Source organism: Alternaria ventricosa (genome assembly GCF_023758065.1).
Source record: "Alternaria ventricosa strain BMP 2768 chromosome Unknown scaffold_5, whole genome shotgun sequence".
Taxonomy (NCBI): Eukaryota; Fungi; Ascomycota; class Dothideomycetes; order Pleosporales; family Pleosporaceae; genus Alternaria; species Alternaria ventricosa.
The window spans coordinates 1,119,151-1,136,815 of record NW_026055685.1 but is presented as its reverse complement, the minus strand read 5'-3'; the positions used below and the strand labels follow the sequence as shown (position 1 = coordinate 1,136,815).

The following is a 17,665-nucleotide window of genomic DNA, read 5'->3' as shown; positions in this document are numbered from 1 at the left end:
CTCTTCACGACCAGCTCTCCAATACCGCTGCAGCCTCCTGTGATGACTGCGACCTCCCGGCTCCAGTTCCATCTCGCCTTTTCACTTCGCAATCTGCCTGCGTTCAGGGCAACATGGTTAAGCTGCTTGTTGACGACTCTTGCTGATCCTGCTATCAGACACCACTTCAAAGCCTTCACGAGCTGCGCATATCGAAACGGGTCCCGAAGAGCTTTGATCCGAGTTGTAAGTTGGCTGCGAAGTTGTGTAGGTCCTTTCGTCAATACCCAAAGCAGAGCGGCTGTGACTAGAGGGTTGAGTGTGATGTGACCAGCAGTTGTTCCAGCGATATTAAATATGTGATGTAGTAATTTCGACATATTTACGTTCGCATCCAAAGTGTAAAGGTCAGAGTGCGCAACCTGAGCATTCCATCGGAAATGTCACTTATGCATGATCTCCAGGTCTATATAGCGCGCTGCGGGTCCGATCGCGTCAAAAGAGGGGACCATACGCCGCCAAATGTGTCTAACTGAGCGGACTTGGAGCCGACGACGTCGCAGCCTCGGCTTCGCATTCTCTTCTGCTTGTGCACGTAGACATTGAAAGAAGGTTTCGACCGAATAGACGGATATCCAGTAAGCTCTAGGGAAAAGATTGCAGAGCCCTGCAGCTGTAGGCAGCCTCAAAGGCACTTGCATGGAAGTGTATACCTAGGTAAGTGCTTCGATATGAAGGCATGCGTACCAGCACAGGCACCAAGATTGCTAAACCAAACTGCGCCCAATCTGTGTGAACATGATATGCCTAGTTCATTATTTTCTTTTCTTCGCAATCTGTACAATCGCTTGAGGAACGCAGCCACTTCGGTGACAATGCACATCCCATTGTGCAATCACTGCCGCCCTGCATCAGTCTCCGAGGCTATTCTGCAGGAATGCTGTGGAGGGTGGCAAATAGGAATGGCAGGCGCAGCTGTGCATTGCTTCTCGGGTGCAGAGGTCCGATGGCGTGGCTACCGGATTGGTCGATAGCACACGTGTTGCTGCTTCCTCCAGGGCTGCTCCAACAAACTTTATGAGGAAGTCGCAAGCAAAAGCCTGCCAACCAGACATGAATTGCGCGATGCCTCTGGATGCGTTACTTCCTCTGGCCATGTTACATACAGGAGCACCGCTTTGGCCTGCTTTTAGCCGGTTCCACGAAGCCCACCCTGACTCCTCTGCTGATTGGCGGCTGCAAGGTGCGTGCGGGGAAATGCCTGGTTCTCTATTCTGAAACGAGAGCGGTCAGGCCCATCTAACCGCATCGGCTGCATGGGAGAACGAGGCGCCTCATTTACAAAGATCGCCATTGTCGCAAAGAGATGGGCATTTGGTGAGATGCAAAGCCAGGGAATCGAAGAAGGGTCGGTTGATGTCGCCTACTGGCAAATAAACCAAACTTTCGGTAGCAGAAAACAGTCAGAGACAGACTCAGTCCTCCTGCACGACATGTCTACCAGAATGGCGCGGCACGCGTAGCGGCATACGTCGGTGTTTGAGACGATCGATGCCCCGCCAGTCCTTCGGCCGTGGAAGCTACACTGCCCCTCCTAGTACTTATTGCGGTACTACTAGATGCTGCAAGCCTGACTGGCTGGGGGACTTTTGGGCGAAGAGCTGCCGGATGACGTGAGGGCATTGCGCACCGCCCGCCGGCATCTCCATCCCACTCCAGGGGCCTGGAACGCGCTGTAGAGAAGCATTCAGAACCACGTTTGCCGCGCATATCGAGTTAGAGTGGGCCGCGTTGGATAGCGGAAGGCTGTGACAGCTGCGCGGAGCTGCACAAAGGCTGGGACGACACGCATAAGTTGAAGCCATGACTACAACGTATGTTTAATCCTGGGGATGCGATGCGCGTTTGCGTGCTAGATAGCCTCTACAGTAGCTGCGCATGTACAGTAGACAGCTGCGGGAGAACAGGAGGGTCCAAAACCTCAATTGGGCAGAGTACGCGACCAGCAGATGGGCAATATGTGCGGAATCCCACCCAGCACTAGTTGGAGCGCCACATCGTCCCCTGATCAGTGATGGACCCTGAGCTTTCGAGTCCAACGCTCCACTCCCGCTCCATCTATAGACTTGGACTTGCTCTTTCGGCGCCTGAAGTTGAACTGTTGGCCAACCCTTCCAGACTTGCTCCGACTGTCCTTACCCACGACTCGTGCTGTGCATAGGCCATCGAGTGCGCGCTGCTGCGACCCGCACCACATCGACTTCCGTTCCTGCCTACGTACCGAGCCTCCAACCACGCTTCCGTCCCGACTCTGTACGACCACGAACAGCGAGCAGCGAGGGCAGCAAGGGCATTTGCCCCGTGTACGAATTATCTGTATGTAAATGCGCCTTCCGTGTCTGCAGTGAAGCGGTCGCGGCTGCCATGTGAACTTCACACCGCCCGCCAATCCCCCACACCAGCTCCCAGGGCAGTCGCGCTGACGTGACGGCAGTGTATTTCTAGTATTCTAGCCAGTATGGCCTACCAAGGCATGGGAGGAGGCAACGGCCTCAGATCCCCGCGCGAAGAGCAGTCGTTCCTTTCCCTGAATCGCGCCGCCCAGAACGGCGATGGCCGCGCGACCCTGCAGCGCCGCTTCACGACCAACAACATTCCGACCATGAGCACGCCTCTGTCGCCAATCGGACAACAACGTAGACAAGCGGCTGAGCCGACCGAGTTTACTACAGCGGTATGTGGCCACTCTCGTACACGTAAGAGGCGGATGTTCAGTGTTGGGGCTCCGCGGCGCTTTGCATGTCGGTACTCAGCAGCTACCGCAGCCATGTCGGATATACTTGAAACGACATAGTATGGCTGCGCTGGTAGAGCTGCTGTCCGTTAGCTATTATACACACGCGGTGACCAAGAGTTTGGGCTAACGACCAATCCCAACAGACGTACCACAAGCTCCAAGTTGTAAGTCTACTTCACTGCGTCTTTCTGCGTGTCTCTCACTTGTCACCCCACAAATCCTACTGGAAGTAAGATTGCAGTCGTTGCCAAGGCTACCTGTCCAGGCGACGCCCATATTGACCAACAATTGTCTTTTGCCTTTGTCTCTCCTACACCACAAAAGTCCCACTCTTCAAAAGCTAGCTTTGCTATCATTACTCCTGTACATTTCTCTGTCTCATTTGAGACTCTATTCCCTATCTATATCCTCATCTCTTCCCATCTGCATCGTCTTACGTCACGAGCGACGCTGTTGCCTCACGACAAACGCGCTCAAACGCACTCGCCGGTCTGTGTGACCAGCTAACAGCTTGCTAGCTTGAGAGAAAACGGATCGAACACGAGTATCTCAAAGAAGCAAAACGGCGATTCGACGCTGAGATGGAGCTCCTCAACTTGCAAGCACAGCACGGCGAGAGTGACATCAACCGATTCTCGGCTGATGCTCACTACGGTGGACCTGCGCATAGCCAGCCCACTACCCCGCCCGAGTACAACGAGAGCAACGGGTTCCCGTCTGCTTTGTCGCGTCCGAACCGTTTCAGCATGTCCAGTATCAACCCGGGTATGACCACACGCGGTAGCCGTGCCAACTCTCAAGTCACTTCCCCTCCCGCCAACTTCCAGGGCAACGGCAACTTGCCTTCGCACTCAATGCCAGGATCTCGTCGCAACTCTGAGGAGGACCACGACGACTTTGAGAACGACGACTTTACTCCTCTGAGTCCGGCGGCGCGCAAGTAAGTTGGCCCATCACAACATCACCTCAAACACTGCTAACCCAAATAGAAACAACCGTATGTCCATGCCCGTTACTAGAACGGACTACGGTGGCCGCGGAAACCTTCCAGATGTGGGCTCGCTTCTTGGTCATATTGATACTGCCGGCTTCTTGTTTGGTGATGACGCATCAGCTGCCACTCAAGACCAGAAGGCTTTCCTCCAGATGGGTAATACCAAGGACGACTTCCCAGTCTTGGTCCGCCGCGATGGTGCTGGTAATGGTACGAACTTCTCTGCCTCTTCCGCTGCACTTGATTTGGCCCTTTCACAGTCCCCTGGCCCGGATGCTCAGTCCACTGGTTGGAACGGACACCGTCATCGTCAGGCTCAACAGTCCCTTCCTGCTAACACTTTCCGTAAAGCTTCTCAGATGGATGACTATGAGTCTGGTCGATCCAACGGCGCCGAGACCACTCCCAAGAACAACCGTCGCTCGGTCGAGTTCAGCTTCAGCCCCAAGAACAACGAGTCCAAGCGCGCTAGCTACGGCGGCCCGACCAACGGCATGCCCAAGTTGACTCAGTCGTACTCCACGAACGATGTTCCGACTCTGAAGAATGGAGCGAACGGCGCCAATAGTATCGGTTTCACGCACTCGCAGCAATTCCACAACCACAACGCTAGCCTTGGTCGCATTCCGTCAAATGTCTTGTCCAACCGCAACAGCCGCGATCTCTCACTCGGTAACCGCGAGGCTGAGTACCGATCTCCACAGTCTGGCTTGCACGCCAGCGCTGCACCTTTCGGTCCTGGTATGACTTCAGCTGCCAACGGCAACGGCGTAGTCTCGTCGACTGTCGGTTCACCAGCCATGTCGCAGTACTCGAGTGTTTCCGCTGCCAACCCAGGATACTATGGATACGGTATGAACATGCTCAACGGTGCTATGAATGGTCTCAACCTTGGAGGTGGGCCCGGTCCTCAGTATGGTGGACCTACTGCTTACGCTCCCAACGGCATGTACGGTAATGGACCGTCGCAGTACAACCCATACGCTACCTATGGCCCAGGTGGTCGCGTACAGGACAGCCAGGCTCGCGTCATCCAGAGCCGTCGTCTGCAGAACGACGCCAACAAGTACATGAACTACGATCTGAAGACCATGCCCCGTCACGAGATCTACAGTTTGTGCAAAGATCAGCATGGTTGTCGGTTCCTGCAGAAGAAGCTTGAGGAGCGCAACGCGGAGAACATCCAGATCATCTTTGATGAGACTGCCCCTCATGTCGTTGAACTCATGACTGATCCTTTCGGCAACTACCTCTGCCAGAAGTTACTGGAGTACTGCAATGATGAGCAGCGCAACACTCTTGTCCGCAACGCTTCCCCTGCGATGGTTCAGATCGCGTTCAACCAGCACGGCACTCGCGCTTTGCAGAAGATGATCGAGTTCATCTCCACCGATGATCAGGTATGTTACGACCCCCGGTATTCTCCCATCTCCGAGCTAATCCGTACCCAGACTCAGATGATCATTCACGCATTGTCTGGACAGGTCGTCGATCTCATCCAGGATCTGAACGGCAACCACGTCATTCAGAAGTGCCTGAACCACCTCAAGTCTGTGGAGGCCCAGTTCATCTTCGATGCTGTAGGCGAGAACTGTATCACTGTTGGTACTCACCGCCATGGTTGCTGTGTTCTTCAGCGTTGCATTGACCACGCCGTCGGTTTCCAGAAGGTCGATTTGATCCGCAAGATCACTGCCCACAGCTTCCACCTTGTGCAGGATCCATTTGGCAACTACGTGGTTCAGTACATCCTCGACCTCAACGATGCGGCCTTCACGACCCCCATGTGCCAGGGTTTCCAGACCAAGATATGTGAGTTGTCCAAGCAGAAGTTCAGCTCCAACGTCATCGAGAAGTGCATCCGCTGCGCCGAACCGCACGTCAAGGGCATGATGATTGAGGAGTTGCTTGACGTCGAGCAGCTTGAGCAGCTCATGCGCGACTCTTACGGCAACTACGTTATCCAGACTGCGCTTGAGTTTGCTCCCGCCGAGCTGTGCGTGCACCTGATCGAGGCGATGCGTCCGATCCTGCCATCCATCCGCCAGACTCCTTACGGTCGTCGCATCATGAGCAAGGTTAGCGAGCGCGAGAGCCGTCTGGCTGCCTACACTGGCCGTACTTCATCTGGTCAAGGCTCGCCCGGTGCTGGCCCAGGTTCTGAGTCGAGCTCGGTCTTCAACCAGGCCCAGCCCCAGTACCAACCTCCCAACGGTTCCTCTGGCTACCAGACACCCATGTACACTGCAACCGCAAACTATGGTCCGAGCATCATTTCACCTCAACCTCACCGCCAGCCGCACCGCCTGAGCAACCCGCACCACATGCACAACCCTGTTCAGGACAACCGTCAGGGCTACGCTGGCTACCAGCAGCAACACCAGTACGGCATCCCTCAGACCAACGGCGGCAACGGCAGCTGGTTCTAGAAGAGCCAAGCGGTCAACGAGGTTATGATTTGACGAGCTACGGATTGTCCAAAAGCACATCAAGACGCAACATGGTTACCAGTAGAGTACACTGGTGTTGGCGTTGTCATTTTGGTGGTTTGATCTTCTTCCATGTATCGGTCCTGTCTGTCTGATTGGGCGGATCGATCTTGTATAGTACGACTACACGAGCATCATCGCGCGGCCTCGGCAGCATTCGGCATATTCGGCGTACGGATCTGGGCTACACGGCGTTCTTCCCTTCCCCCTTCATTGATTGTATTCTATCCCTTCATTTCCCCCAGCGATCACTTGTCTTCACGATACGGCACCTTGGTGCACCAAAAGGAACGTTTCAGCATGAGCACGAAAACGAACAGCACGAGCACTGTCGCCGTATAGGCAGCCTCTTGATTTTCACCTACACCTTGCAATGGCACTTGCCGTGAGCCTGGAGCTAGGTGGCAAGTCTATGTAAATGAATAAAGGATCATATTCCAAACTTGATATGCACTTGCGTGATGTTGTACTATGGTCGAGGTGAATGGAAACAACAAAGACATGGCAGTGACGATGTTGCAATGGATTGTGGCCAAGGTTGCATTGATGTGACGAGGGGTCCAGCGGAGCGACTGCCGTGTGACATGTGAGGCGATGACGCGCTTTGAACTTCGGCTCGGGACCAGCCATTTGAAACATGCACCTGCCCAGTTGCTCCTAGACACTTACAAACCACGCCGAGCACCACCAGTAAACCTCTCGCGACGTCCAAAAGCACTTAAACACGATAAGACAGCCGCCTGACGCTCTCACTCTTCTTAAACGTCTTCCGGCACCGCAACCACAGCTCCGAGACGCCCAAGACATAATGCGCTTCGCCATCTTCTCCTTCCTGGTTGCGCTCCTCGCTGCCTTCGTCATGGCCAGCGCACCCCACCGCTCCGTCATCATCAGCTGGCCCAACGACACACCCGACGACATTGTCGAGCAGAGCAAGGAGGCGATCCGACAGGCCAAGGGTGAGAGACATGCGACATGGACATTTGTGAAGGACTTATGCTAACAAGACTCTAGGTGTCATTACCCACGAGTACAACATCATCAAGGGCTTCGCTGCCACCGCCCCCGCTGCCGCTCTCGACATGGTGTCGACGTTGAGCGACGTGTACAAGTGTGAGATTGAAGAGGATGGCATCGTTACTACACAGAACAACAAGGAGTAGCTGGATGGGGAAGGAAGAGGGCAACAAATTGGAAGGAACGGCCCTTTAATTCAATGTGCTTATGATTATACGTCTGGAGTCTGGAGTCTACTAAGGATCGGACTGGGCGGAGTTGGATGAGAATGTCAACTAGACAATACATTAGGCTTCTGATTTATGTAGAACATACTAAGTCCATCCTCGATATTGACTGTGGGCAACACCAACATATTCCATGGCCATGCGTATCGCTACTGCAGATTGTTGCTACGCCAGAGTGCTGTGATCACCGTAGGGTAAGACGGTGGAACCCTGCAGCGGCTCTTTCCCCGCGGGTGGCTGCCCGTGCACGTCGTCTCAGAACAGCGGCGGCTTTATGCGCGTCATGTTCCGTCTGTCAAAAGGCAATTAGGGAATCTCAGGCTGATGCCCCTCACTCGACGCATATCGCACGACTCTACGCCTCGCTACACACCGATTGACGACGTCGCCGCGGGAATGTGCTGCATTCCGGCTTAGCGTTCGGGCTCCCAACCTCACCGACGCGCGCGACACGTCCTCGAGCAAGGACTCAGCCTGTGCATGGTGGAGCACGTACACTTCACCGCAAAACCACAGACACCGAGATGCATGACTGTTATTCACTCGACTCCGACCGCATAACAGCATTGACAGACCGACACGCGGGTACCAGGCCCCGCGACACTCCACCATGGACGACTTCAAGCCCGAGCTGCTCAAGGCTCTCCTCGACTGGGTACGTCTCCACGTGCCGCCTACTACACGTCCGAGTGGACTAGCTGACATTCGCGTCTAGGTCAACACTTTCGACCTCCCCCACAGAATCACGTCGCTGAGCCAGCTCGAAGACGGCCAGATACTGTGGCAGATCCTCGCCGACATCGACGCCGACTACTTCAACGAGTCCCTCCCAAATTTCGAAGAGAACCACCGCCGCCAATCAGACAATTGGATACCGCGATGGCAGAACCTCAAATATATCGAGCGCACAACCTCGACCTACATACGCGAAGAATGCGAGCAGCTGCCCGTCCTCACCAAGCGCATGATACCAGACCTCAAGGCAGGCGCGAGGGATGGATCAACAATGCTCGTTGCAAAGCTCACCATGGCTGTGCTACTGGCGGCATGCTTCTCGCCGCGCAGCAACCAGCGCATGCTGCAGGTCATGCCCAAGCTGGGCCAGAAGACGGCCGAGACGATTGCCGAAGCCATACAAGAGATGCAGGCCTTGGACCAACGCATGTCGGAACTAGGCGTCGATGCCGAGCTGACCTCAGAGCCAGTTCTCTCAGGGTATAGAACACCCACACGAGCAATATCTGGCCAGCCACCCCCGGCAGGCAACGAGTTGGAGCAGGAGGCACAGCTGTTCGAGGCAAACAAGGACAGGCAAGCACTCAAGGCGCAGGTTGGAAAGCTACTTGAGGAGCTCAAGACTTCACGAGAACGCATATCCAAGCTCGAAGAAGAAGTCGCAGAAGCGACTGCCTATCTCGACGTTCGGGCCGGCCAGGCACAACGCGCCCAATCCGACGATGTCGAAAACCTACGCAACGACTTACTGCGTGACAGACAGTACATCGACCAGCTCGAACAAGACCTCGCGCATACGAGAGAGATTATGGAAAGCCAGAAGCGACGTCTCGATCGGCTAGAGGGCGAGGAAGGATCCAAACAAGACTTGCGAGATCAGCTGCAAGTCGTCAAGGCAGAACGCGACGAGCTGAGCCAGAAGGCCAAGGCAAACGAGAATCTGAAGAAGAAGATCGAGTCTCTCACCAAGGAAACCAAACAACTGGAGACGCTGCGTGAAGACTACCAACAAGCCCGTGAGCGATTAGCTCAGCTTGAAGGCGTCGAGGAGCGTATCGATATCCTGCAGAACATCATCAAGGAGAACGGTCAAACGCTTGCCAACGGAGAGCAGGCTATCTTTGAAGAAAAGGGCAAACGCACCCGAATCGAGCATGAGAACCTCCTCCTTATGAAGCAGTTGGAACAGACTCGCGAACTACAGTACAAAGCAGAAGATGCCAAACAAGAGCTTGAAGAACGGATACGAGAACTAGAATCATCCAATCATGCTGACCGTGGAGGAAGCCTGGAAGACGAGCTTGAACAGGACGAGAACGCGAATCAGGACACCGACACGAAGCCTACATCTGATGGACGAGTGAGCGCAGATGCGATTGCTCTACAGCAACGGGTCGATATCTTGAATGTGCGTTTGAAGTCGCTAGAAAGCGAGACACTCAAGCAGATGCAAGAGAATCTGGGTCTACGGTCTGATATGATGGCGGAGAAGGATGAGAACAGCCAGAAGTAGGTGACAGCTCCATGTGGATTGGACGTTGCTAATTTCCTGTCTGCAGACCATTTCTGGAACAGAACGAAAAGCTACAGACTGCTCAAACCGAGCTGGAAGAACTTCGTCGCCGGTTACGAGAACAAGACCTGCAAATGGCAGAACTTCGCAACGAACTCAACAGGAGTATGTACACCGATTCATCCACGTGATTGTGCTAACTCTGCTAGAATCCGACATCGACGACGATACGCGCACAGCTGCTGTCCAAAAGGAACACGAGCGCCTACTGGTACTGCAAGAGAGGACCAACGACAGACTACGGGAGCTCGAAGTTGCGAATGCGGAGAAGCAGGGTCTCTTACGAGCAGCGCTGCTCGATCGCCAAAACCTACCGCCAGAGCTTCTTGAGCTCAAGAGGGTCGAAACGATACGGGAGATGCGTGAACGGATAGAGTCTGTCATCAAAGCCCCCGCAGAAGTACAACCGCAAGTGCTAGATACCACGAGTTCGGAGATCGCCGAGACTGTGCTATCCTCCGAAGCAGCTCTGGACAAAGCAAAGAAGGTAAGTAACAAACAGATCTCTCATAGCAAGTCGCCTTCCTCCGCGTTCGACGCAGCGGTTTCGGCAATGAAGAAACATCAGCTTGAACCTTCGTTCACTGCGGCTACTCTTGTCTCGCCGGCTTCGCCACATCGGACCCATCTCGGAAAGGATAAGTCGCTATCGGACATGTCTACTTCAACAGCTGGGACGGGGCAAACTACATGGGGCCGCATGGCGCAGCTAGTCTCGCCAAAGCGGAGGACCAAGTCGACCATGTGCGGCACCGAGTACTACACGATGCAATCGTCCAATGACTGTGTGGCAAGTTTGTCCCTGGCCTGGCTGCCAGAGTATACTTATCCAACCGACTTCATCCCCCTTTCATACCCTCCACTCATCTCGCCGCGCCCATGCTAACCCCCAACCGCAGGACCTGCAAGACCAACTCACAACTAACAGCACACTTCGCGAGCAACTCGAGCTCGCAAAGAAGGAGACGTCAGAGAAGGGCTCGGTATGTCGCGTTCCCTCCCTCTCCAGAACAGCGACGTGGCAACCTTGGATATGGTAGTAACAAGTGCTCCAACAAACAGGTGGAACTCCAACAAGAAGTCGAAAACCTGCGCCGCGAAAACGCCCTGGTCAAGTCCATGTGGTACGACATGAACCAGCGCCTCCTCAGCAACACCGTCATCCTGCAAAGACGCAGCGAAGCACCCAAAGGCTGGCTCGGAAAACAAAGAGCCGCTGTCGGCGGCTCCAGCGTCTTAGTACGTTAGCTCCCCTCTTCCTGTAAACACGCTGTTTGTGTATGTATTTCCAAGGGCTGACTGGGTACAGGGCCGGAGGTAGCAGGAGCTGTAACCGCATCGCCTTCTCTGCGGCCGACGCCCTCGTCGGTGGGCAACGGCTACGCTGCTGCTGGCTCGTCGGATGGCGTGCTCGTTTCTTTTCTCTTCATTACGCATTTTGTAGGGCCGCGGAATCGGGTTTGGTTCAGCATAGCGCAGGTTTGGTGGCATTTGTATTGCGTGAGGATGTATAGACGTATTGTCTTTTGTCACTTATACCCCCTTTTATTCCTTTGCAGTAGTTTGTAGAGAATCAAATATACTACATCAAGTGGACAGCAGAGCTTTTGGGTGGTGTTGTTTAGATATCGGGTAGCAAGCGTTTTGTTATGAGGAAATAGATACATGTACATTGGTATTAAGAATGAAAAAGGTTTGAGCAACATGTAAAATGAGTGCACTTGGTGGGTGATGATGTCGAATTAGATTGTGAAGACGTTATCCGACAGAAGTGACATAACTAGGTACACACAACACACAGATAACTGTTAGACTGTAACGTTGCATTAGCTTCCTCCTTCCGCTTCGTCACTACGCTAATCTTCCGTCCACATTCCCCATCCTCACACATCAGATTCTCCGCACCATCATATCCATTCCATCCTCCTACCACCCCAATCCAAAGTCAACTCAGCACACTCAGTACTCAGCCAACCTCAGCCTCCTCCCAATATTCCTGCGTATAACGTCGCGCTCGACGGGTTCGTTCTGCGCTCGATTCGCATTGAGTGCCTGACGAAGCATTCCCGCATCGAAGAAGCCATCTAGAAAGGGGGGAAAGTAAGAATCAGCGATCAATGAAACAGAGGGAAACAAGGTAGTATGCTGGTGGCGGGTGAAGGTGATGATGAAGTCTCGTGTGCGCATGCCGCTTGTGCCGCTCAATCCCATCAATAATGTTGGAAAGCAAAGGGGAAAAAGTCTCTAATGAGGAAAGAGAGAACATGTAAAATACTAAGAAGAGTAAAAAATCGGTTTCCTCGCCGCAACAGGCGCTTTCCTCGCCTTAACCGTCTTAACAACCGGAATGGGTTTACGCGGCGAGCTCTGCAAAACAGGCGTCATGGGTTTGAAAGGCGGAGAATGAGGAGGCGTAGGCGGTAAACCACCCACAGCAGGAAAAGGCTGCGAAGAAGACGGCAAAGAGGAACAAGAAGCATGGCTTGAGACTTCATCGAGGGAAAGAAGGGAAGGAGGGGAAGGGGGAGTCCTACATCCACCGAGACCATCGTCGTCGTCATCATCTACTATACTCTCTGCAGGCGTCTGTTGTTTTCCGCCATCTCCTAGGATGATTCTGCCTCTGCTTTTGAGACGGGTGGCGAGGGGTCTGTCTTCCGCTTCGCGGGCGCGGGTCGCGGTTTTATCGGCGGATGTTCCGCGGCGCTTGATTTGGCGGAGGAGTTTGCGTATCTCCAAGAAGTAGGATTCCAGCGCGTCGATGTAGCGTGAGGTTTGGCGGTGCTTGGAGGACGCGCAGATGGATATGCTGCCGTCTTTTATGATGTAGCCTATGCCGAAGCCGTCGGCGGACGTGGGACCGAAACCGAATTGACGGAGCGAGGGGTTGCCGCAGTTGGAGGTCGAGAGGATGGTTTGGTTGATCTTGTCCCAGCCGCTGTCGGCGAAGAGGGCGGGCATCGAGTGCTGCATTGGTGCTGGGGGTGGCGAGCTCGAGATGGAGTCGTTCTCTGAGAGGACAGAATTGCGGTTCGGTGAGCCGACACCTGATGCGTCGGCGCTGGATGGCCGTGTGGAGTCCCAGCCGTCACTACTGGCTGTGTCATTTGACTCGTCAATGGCTCGCTGCCAGATGCAGTACAAGGCGTAGAGATGGCGGTCAGGGCCTTGGGCTTTGGAGCAGATCTTTGTGTTTTCCGTGTGCTTCTGGCACGCCTTTCGGAGTGCTTCGATCTTCTGCGAGGCTGGGTTCTCGCCCCAGAACGTCGTCAGGAAGTCAACCGACTCTTCTGTTACCGAACGGATGGCTTCCGTACGTCCGTGGTAGTAGATCTTGGTCATAGCGGGTTCGTATACGCATTCTATCCGTCCATATAGACCGTAGTACGCTGCCTGGAAAGCCATTTGAACAAAGGCATCGGGCGAAAATCCCATCGAAGTCATGAAGTTCTTGCCATAGTGAGGAAATTCTAGAGTCGCGAACTCATTCTGCTGAATGAGGTCTGCCAGGCGTGTCTCGGCAAAACGAAGTGCTGTGCTGAGTTCAGGAAGCATGTCCCACTCAAGCTTGTGAGGTGTTGTTTGTACATCGCCGAAGCTGTCTGGGTCGCGCTTGGCAGGGTCGGGACTTGATGAAGCCCAAAGACTCGGCGCACTGCCGTTGATGGTTCTCGCGAATCGGAGAATGGTGTCGGTGTATACGTCGGAAGCGAATCTGAGCACAGTATGGCCATCAACACCAGTGTGCTCAAAGTTGATACCTGCACTTCCGTTCTTGCAAACGATGATTTGCAGCTTGTCGTACCAGCGGTTCGTGCATGTTCCCACCTGGACACCGCGCTCAATCTTGCTTGTACCGCAAAGCATGTTCATGCACAGATCGGCACCTGTCTGCGGTTCGGTGTAGTCCAGGCAGAGGATGAATAATGCTGAGTCAACAATGTTGAGGCAGTCAGAGTTGTTCGAACCCTCTTCCCTGTGCAGCACGTCACGGAGACCAGCCCAGACCTTTCGGTTCTCTGTACTCAGCACACCCAGTGCTCCTTTGGCGGCATCTTGAATCGGTACCTCCTGCGCGTCATCGACAATGACTTGCAGATTGAGAGCAATGTCCTTCTCCGTCATGATCAGATCGTGGTTGTCATCCAGAACGTCGAACCAGTAGAACTGGCCATAGCACATGACGACCACGTGCTTCGAAGTCGGGTCTTGACCGATCTGACATCCATGCTCAGTGGGTATTCTGGCAGTACCGAACAGTCTTGAGTACTGGTACATGCACAGTGGCTGACCACGGATGGTGTCAGGCGGTAGTTCCTCGCGACGGACAGCTCTAACAAACGACAGTGCCGAGACGACTAATGAGGCGGCGCGAGTGACTTGGTTATTGCGAGCCGGGGTGGGATCATCCTCCAGTAAGAAGAATGGATTTAAATTAAGTACCACCGGGTTATCGAAGTTCAGATATGAATCATACCCTAGCGACAGGTCAGCCTATGATACATGAATATGGATCACTTTCCACTGTCGATCTTGAAATGCCTCAAAAATAGCTCATTTTGCCAACTGAGAGGGTACTTACAGAACTGCTCGATGTAGTTGTTCTTCCCACTAGCGTACTTCTTCAGCTTCTCCTGCAGCACAGGTCCATCAGTCTTGAGGAAGTCCTCTACCGAATGGACTGTGTCGCTGTGTTCCTTTGGAGACTGCAAGGGTTTGAGAGCGGCAATGTATTTCTTGCACGAACTGTCGAGCTCTGGGATAGGAAGCTTTGGTAGACTATCCTCGTGTGCGAAGGTAATGCCCGGTCTTGAGTTCGGGTTGGTATGGCTTGCTAACGGTGCTTGTGCCTCTGAGGAGTAGGACTGAGTACTCTGCTTTGCGGACTCCGCCGAGCGGGTCGTGCCGTTGCCTTCTGAGCCAGACATCTTGGATGCCTTATCAAGTGTATCCTCAAGGGACGACGGTTGGGTGAAAGTGCGGACTGCCATGGCAAGGGTGTCAGTTAGGCGTATAGGGGTGAGATGGAGGTGGCAATGTTGAGATGCCGCAGAGCACTGCGATAGAAGTAGTGACAGTCCTGAAGACAGTAGGCCGGCATGGGTACTCAAAGTTCGCAAAGAGCATCAAGGTACTTGGGGAAGGCAAGACTCTTATAAGAGTCAAGACGAACGGGGAAAGTAGAATTAGGGCGGGTCCACATGGCGACTTCGCATGTGAAACGCGCGATAGGCTTCGTAATAAAAGAGACAGGCGATGCAAGATGCCGCTCAGGTAGCCGACCGCTGACCCGGAACGTGACCCGGAGCATGGCAGACCAGAGAGGTGAATGACCCGATGTTCTAAGCCAACGAAACGCCCATGCAAGGAGAATGCAACTTACACAGTAGCGTCGAGCTCTAAATGAGCTGCGGATAAGTCTGGCGGAATTTGTCCAGATCTGGAGAGTAATCGAAACTGCTGTAGTCAAAGTACCTCTGTTGCGCAACGACTTACTGTACTCCAATGGGCCTCTCGCGCTCTCGACGATGCAGCAGGACCAGGGTAAAGGACCGGAAAAGGTGTGCCGCGGATCGAAGCACAGCAAATGTCAGAGAGACTCGGTCGTGAGGATACGGTAGGCGCGTAAGGCTGCCCCGAGGTGTACTAGTGGGCCTGTTAGAAATCAGCTATCTACGTTACGGACGAGTGGAAGCGTCGGCGGTAGCGCGAACTTATAAAGGGCACGCACCGTCGCGTAGGCAGTCCGGTTAATCGGAGAAAATGTACCTGGTCAGCTTTAGAAGAGGTACGGCAATGGGTGCAGGCACAATAGTAGGATGTAACTATGGTCTATGGCTACTTGGATCACACTGCGCTCTACTCTACGTACGGCAACCTGAGGAGTCGATGTCTGGGCTCCGTCTTGGGCGGACTGGGATTGGAGAGTGGCTGAGGTATGCCAACGTGTGGAGAAGCGGGGGATCCAGGTGTGACGTAGGTCACGGACCATAGGAGAAACGGAACCCCCACCACGCTGTCGTGTATGGACTAGTCGGCTAGCGGCCAAGAGCTTCTCGAACCGTCGCGAGCAGCTTTCATCACGCGTCAGTCATCCCGTCCGCCTCCAACGCTCCGCCCGCCGTGACATTTGACCGAAAAGGCGAGTCCGGAACGAGAGTCGCGCGTGCCATCCGCAGAGCCGCGCAAATGCGACACCTCTCTGGCCCATGACGGATCTGCTGCAGGTGCTGCCTGACTTTGACGCGAAACCCTACACCCACCTGCTGCCCTCGCTCGACAAGGCCCTCATCACCGCCAATGACCTGCTCACCCTCGACGCCGCCGATGTTGCTAAACGCGCCCAGCTGCCCGCCGGTGAGCTGAGGAAGCTCGCTGATGCCGTGATAGCTGCTCTGCATCTCCAGCTTGGCTTCGGCGGAGAGGAAGCTGCCGTCGGCAATTCCTTCCTTTCCGCTTCCGGTATCCCGGATGCCTCGAATGATGGTTGGACTTGTATAAGCACCTTGGATGAAGAGTTGGACGCCGCCTTGGGTGGAGGCATACCGCGCGGCTATCTGGTAGAGATTACCGGGGAGAGGTGCGGCAGTCCTGGAAATTGCTCCTGAACAATGTACTGACTACTTTCAGTGGTGCCGGTAAAACACAATTCCTCCTAAGCCTGCTGCTGGCTTCACAATTGCCGCCTCCCAAAGGGCTCGCCAAATCGGCAGTTTACATATCTACCGAGGCAACACTATCTACGAAACGTCTCGCCCAGCTGCTATCCTCCCACCCGACCCTCGCTTCACTACCTGCCGACGAAAAGCCCTCACTGTCGCGTGTGCTGAGCATACAGACCCCAGATCTCGAGTCCCAAGAGCACATACTACGCTACCAGCTACCCGTAGCGATTAGAAAGCATGGCATCGGCCTTGTCATCCTGGACTCCGTCGCTGCAAACTACCGCGCCGAGTTCGAGAAGCAAGGCGCCGGCAATGGAGCTGCGGCCATGGCAAGAAGAGGAACCCAGCTTGTACAGCTAGGCGCCCTACTCCGGGAACTCGCTCGCACAGAAGGTATAACCGTTGTTGTAGCCAACCAAGTCGCCGACCGCTTCACGAAAGCGCCGTCTGCGCCGTCCTCCAACGCAGCATCGCGGACAACATCTACAAACAGCCAAGGCAATCAGAGCGCAAGTCAGGGAACAGACCACGACCATGCCACTAATCCAGCCTCACAGCCAGCCGAAAGCATCGTTCTCTCCGCAGACCCCCTCGCTCTCGACCACCAACAACGCTGGTTCACCGGCTGGGGCGACTCGCAATACGAACAGGCGCACGTCCAAAAGACGCCTTCTTTGGGACTTGTCTGGACGAACCAACTCGCGTGCCGCATTGCCCTGAAGAAGATACCCGTCCTTTCTGGTAGTAGACCACTCATACACACTGTCAACGGCCAAGACCAATGGAATGAGCAAGAGGAGAGCCACATCTCAAAGTGGCGACGCTGGTTCAAGGTCGTATTTGCGCCGTGGGCTCCGCCGTCAGAGGGGAGGGGCGTCGAGTTTGAGATAGCAGAGAGTGGGATAAGACATGTAGTTAAGCCAGAGAAGAAATGAAAAACACAATATACACACACATCATGAGCCTTTTTGAGATGCTATTTAAAGACGTGACAGGGCAGAGTCAGATTACATCATGACATTGATTTTCTTCCAGATAGATTCTAAACTTTATACCGCCCCTAGGAACACCTTCGCTAGCCCGGTCGTGAAGAAACCCCTAATGCATGCGTCCGCCTGGTATCCGTGATCCCTAGATACCCCAAAGTTTATAGAAAGAAGAATGTTGTTACAAAAAGACCCAAACGTCC

At 54.2% G+C, this 17,665-nt stretch overlaps 5 protein-coding genes across 5 annotated transcripts; 4 read left to right on the top strand and 1 right to left on the bottom strand.

Annotated features, from left to right (window-relative positions):
• Positions 1-2,497: 2,497 nt before the first annotated feature.
• J4E93_003751 (uncharacterized protein) lies at positions 2,498-6,199 on the top strand (the record flags this gene model as incomplete). The annotated part of the gene is made up of 5 exons (XM_049341683.1): positions 2,498-2,713; positions 2,920-2,940; positions 3,295-3,716; positions 3,766-5,170; positions 5,222-6,199. The coding sequence occupies 5 exons, from the start codon at positions 2,498-2,500 to the stop codon at positions 6,197-6,199; spliced, it is 3,042 nt and encodes a 1,013-aa protein (XP_049201188.1).
• An 868-nt stretch (positions 6,200-7,067) lies between these two features.
• Positions 7,068-7,422, top strand: J4E93_003750 (uncharacterized protein; the record flags this gene model as incomplete). Its single annotated transcript, XM_049341682.1, has 2 exons — positions 7,068-7,218; positions 7,274-7,422. The coding sequence occupies 2 exons, from the start codon at positions 7,068-7,070 to the stop codon at positions 7,420-7,422; spliced, it is 300 nt and encodes a 99-aa protein (XP_049201187.1).
• Positions 7,423-8,113: 691 nt separating this feature from the next.
• Positions 8,114-11,132, top strand: J4E93_003749 (uncharacterized protein; the record flags this gene model as incomplete). Its single annotated transcript, XM_049341681.1, has 7 exons — positions 8,114-8,158; positions 8,219-9,747; positions 9,798-9,916; positions 9,961-10,298; positions 10,711-10,794; positions 10,874-11,050; positions 11,121-11,132. 7 exons carry the CDS (start codon positions 8,114-8,116, stop codon positions 11,130-11,132), a joined length of 2,304 nt encoding a protein of 767 aa, XP_049201186.1.
• A 638-nt stretch (positions 11,133-11,770) lies between these two features.
• J4E93_003748 (uncharacterized protein) lies at positions 11,771-14,802 on the bottom strand (the record flags this gene model as incomplete). The annotated part of the gene is made up of 3 exons (XM_049341680.1): positions 11,771-11,895; positions 12,346-14,289; positions 14,394-14,802. The coding sequence occupies 3 exons, from the start codon at positions 14,800-14,802 to the stop codon at positions 11,771-11,773; spliced, it is 2,478 nt and encodes an 825-aa protein (XP_049201185.1).
• A 1,218-nt stretch (positions 14,803-16,020) lies between these two features.
• On the top strand, positions 16,021-17,411 carry J4E93_003747 (uncharacterized protein; the record flags this gene model as incomplete). The annotated part of the gene is made up of 2 exons (XM_049341679.1): positions 16,021-16,391; positions 16,442-17,411. 2 exons carry the CDS (start codon positions 16,021-16,023, stop codon positions 17,409-17,411), a joined length of 1,341 nt encoding a protein of 446 aa, XP_049201184.1.
• Between the last annotated feature and the right edge of the window lie 254 nt (positions 17,412-17,665).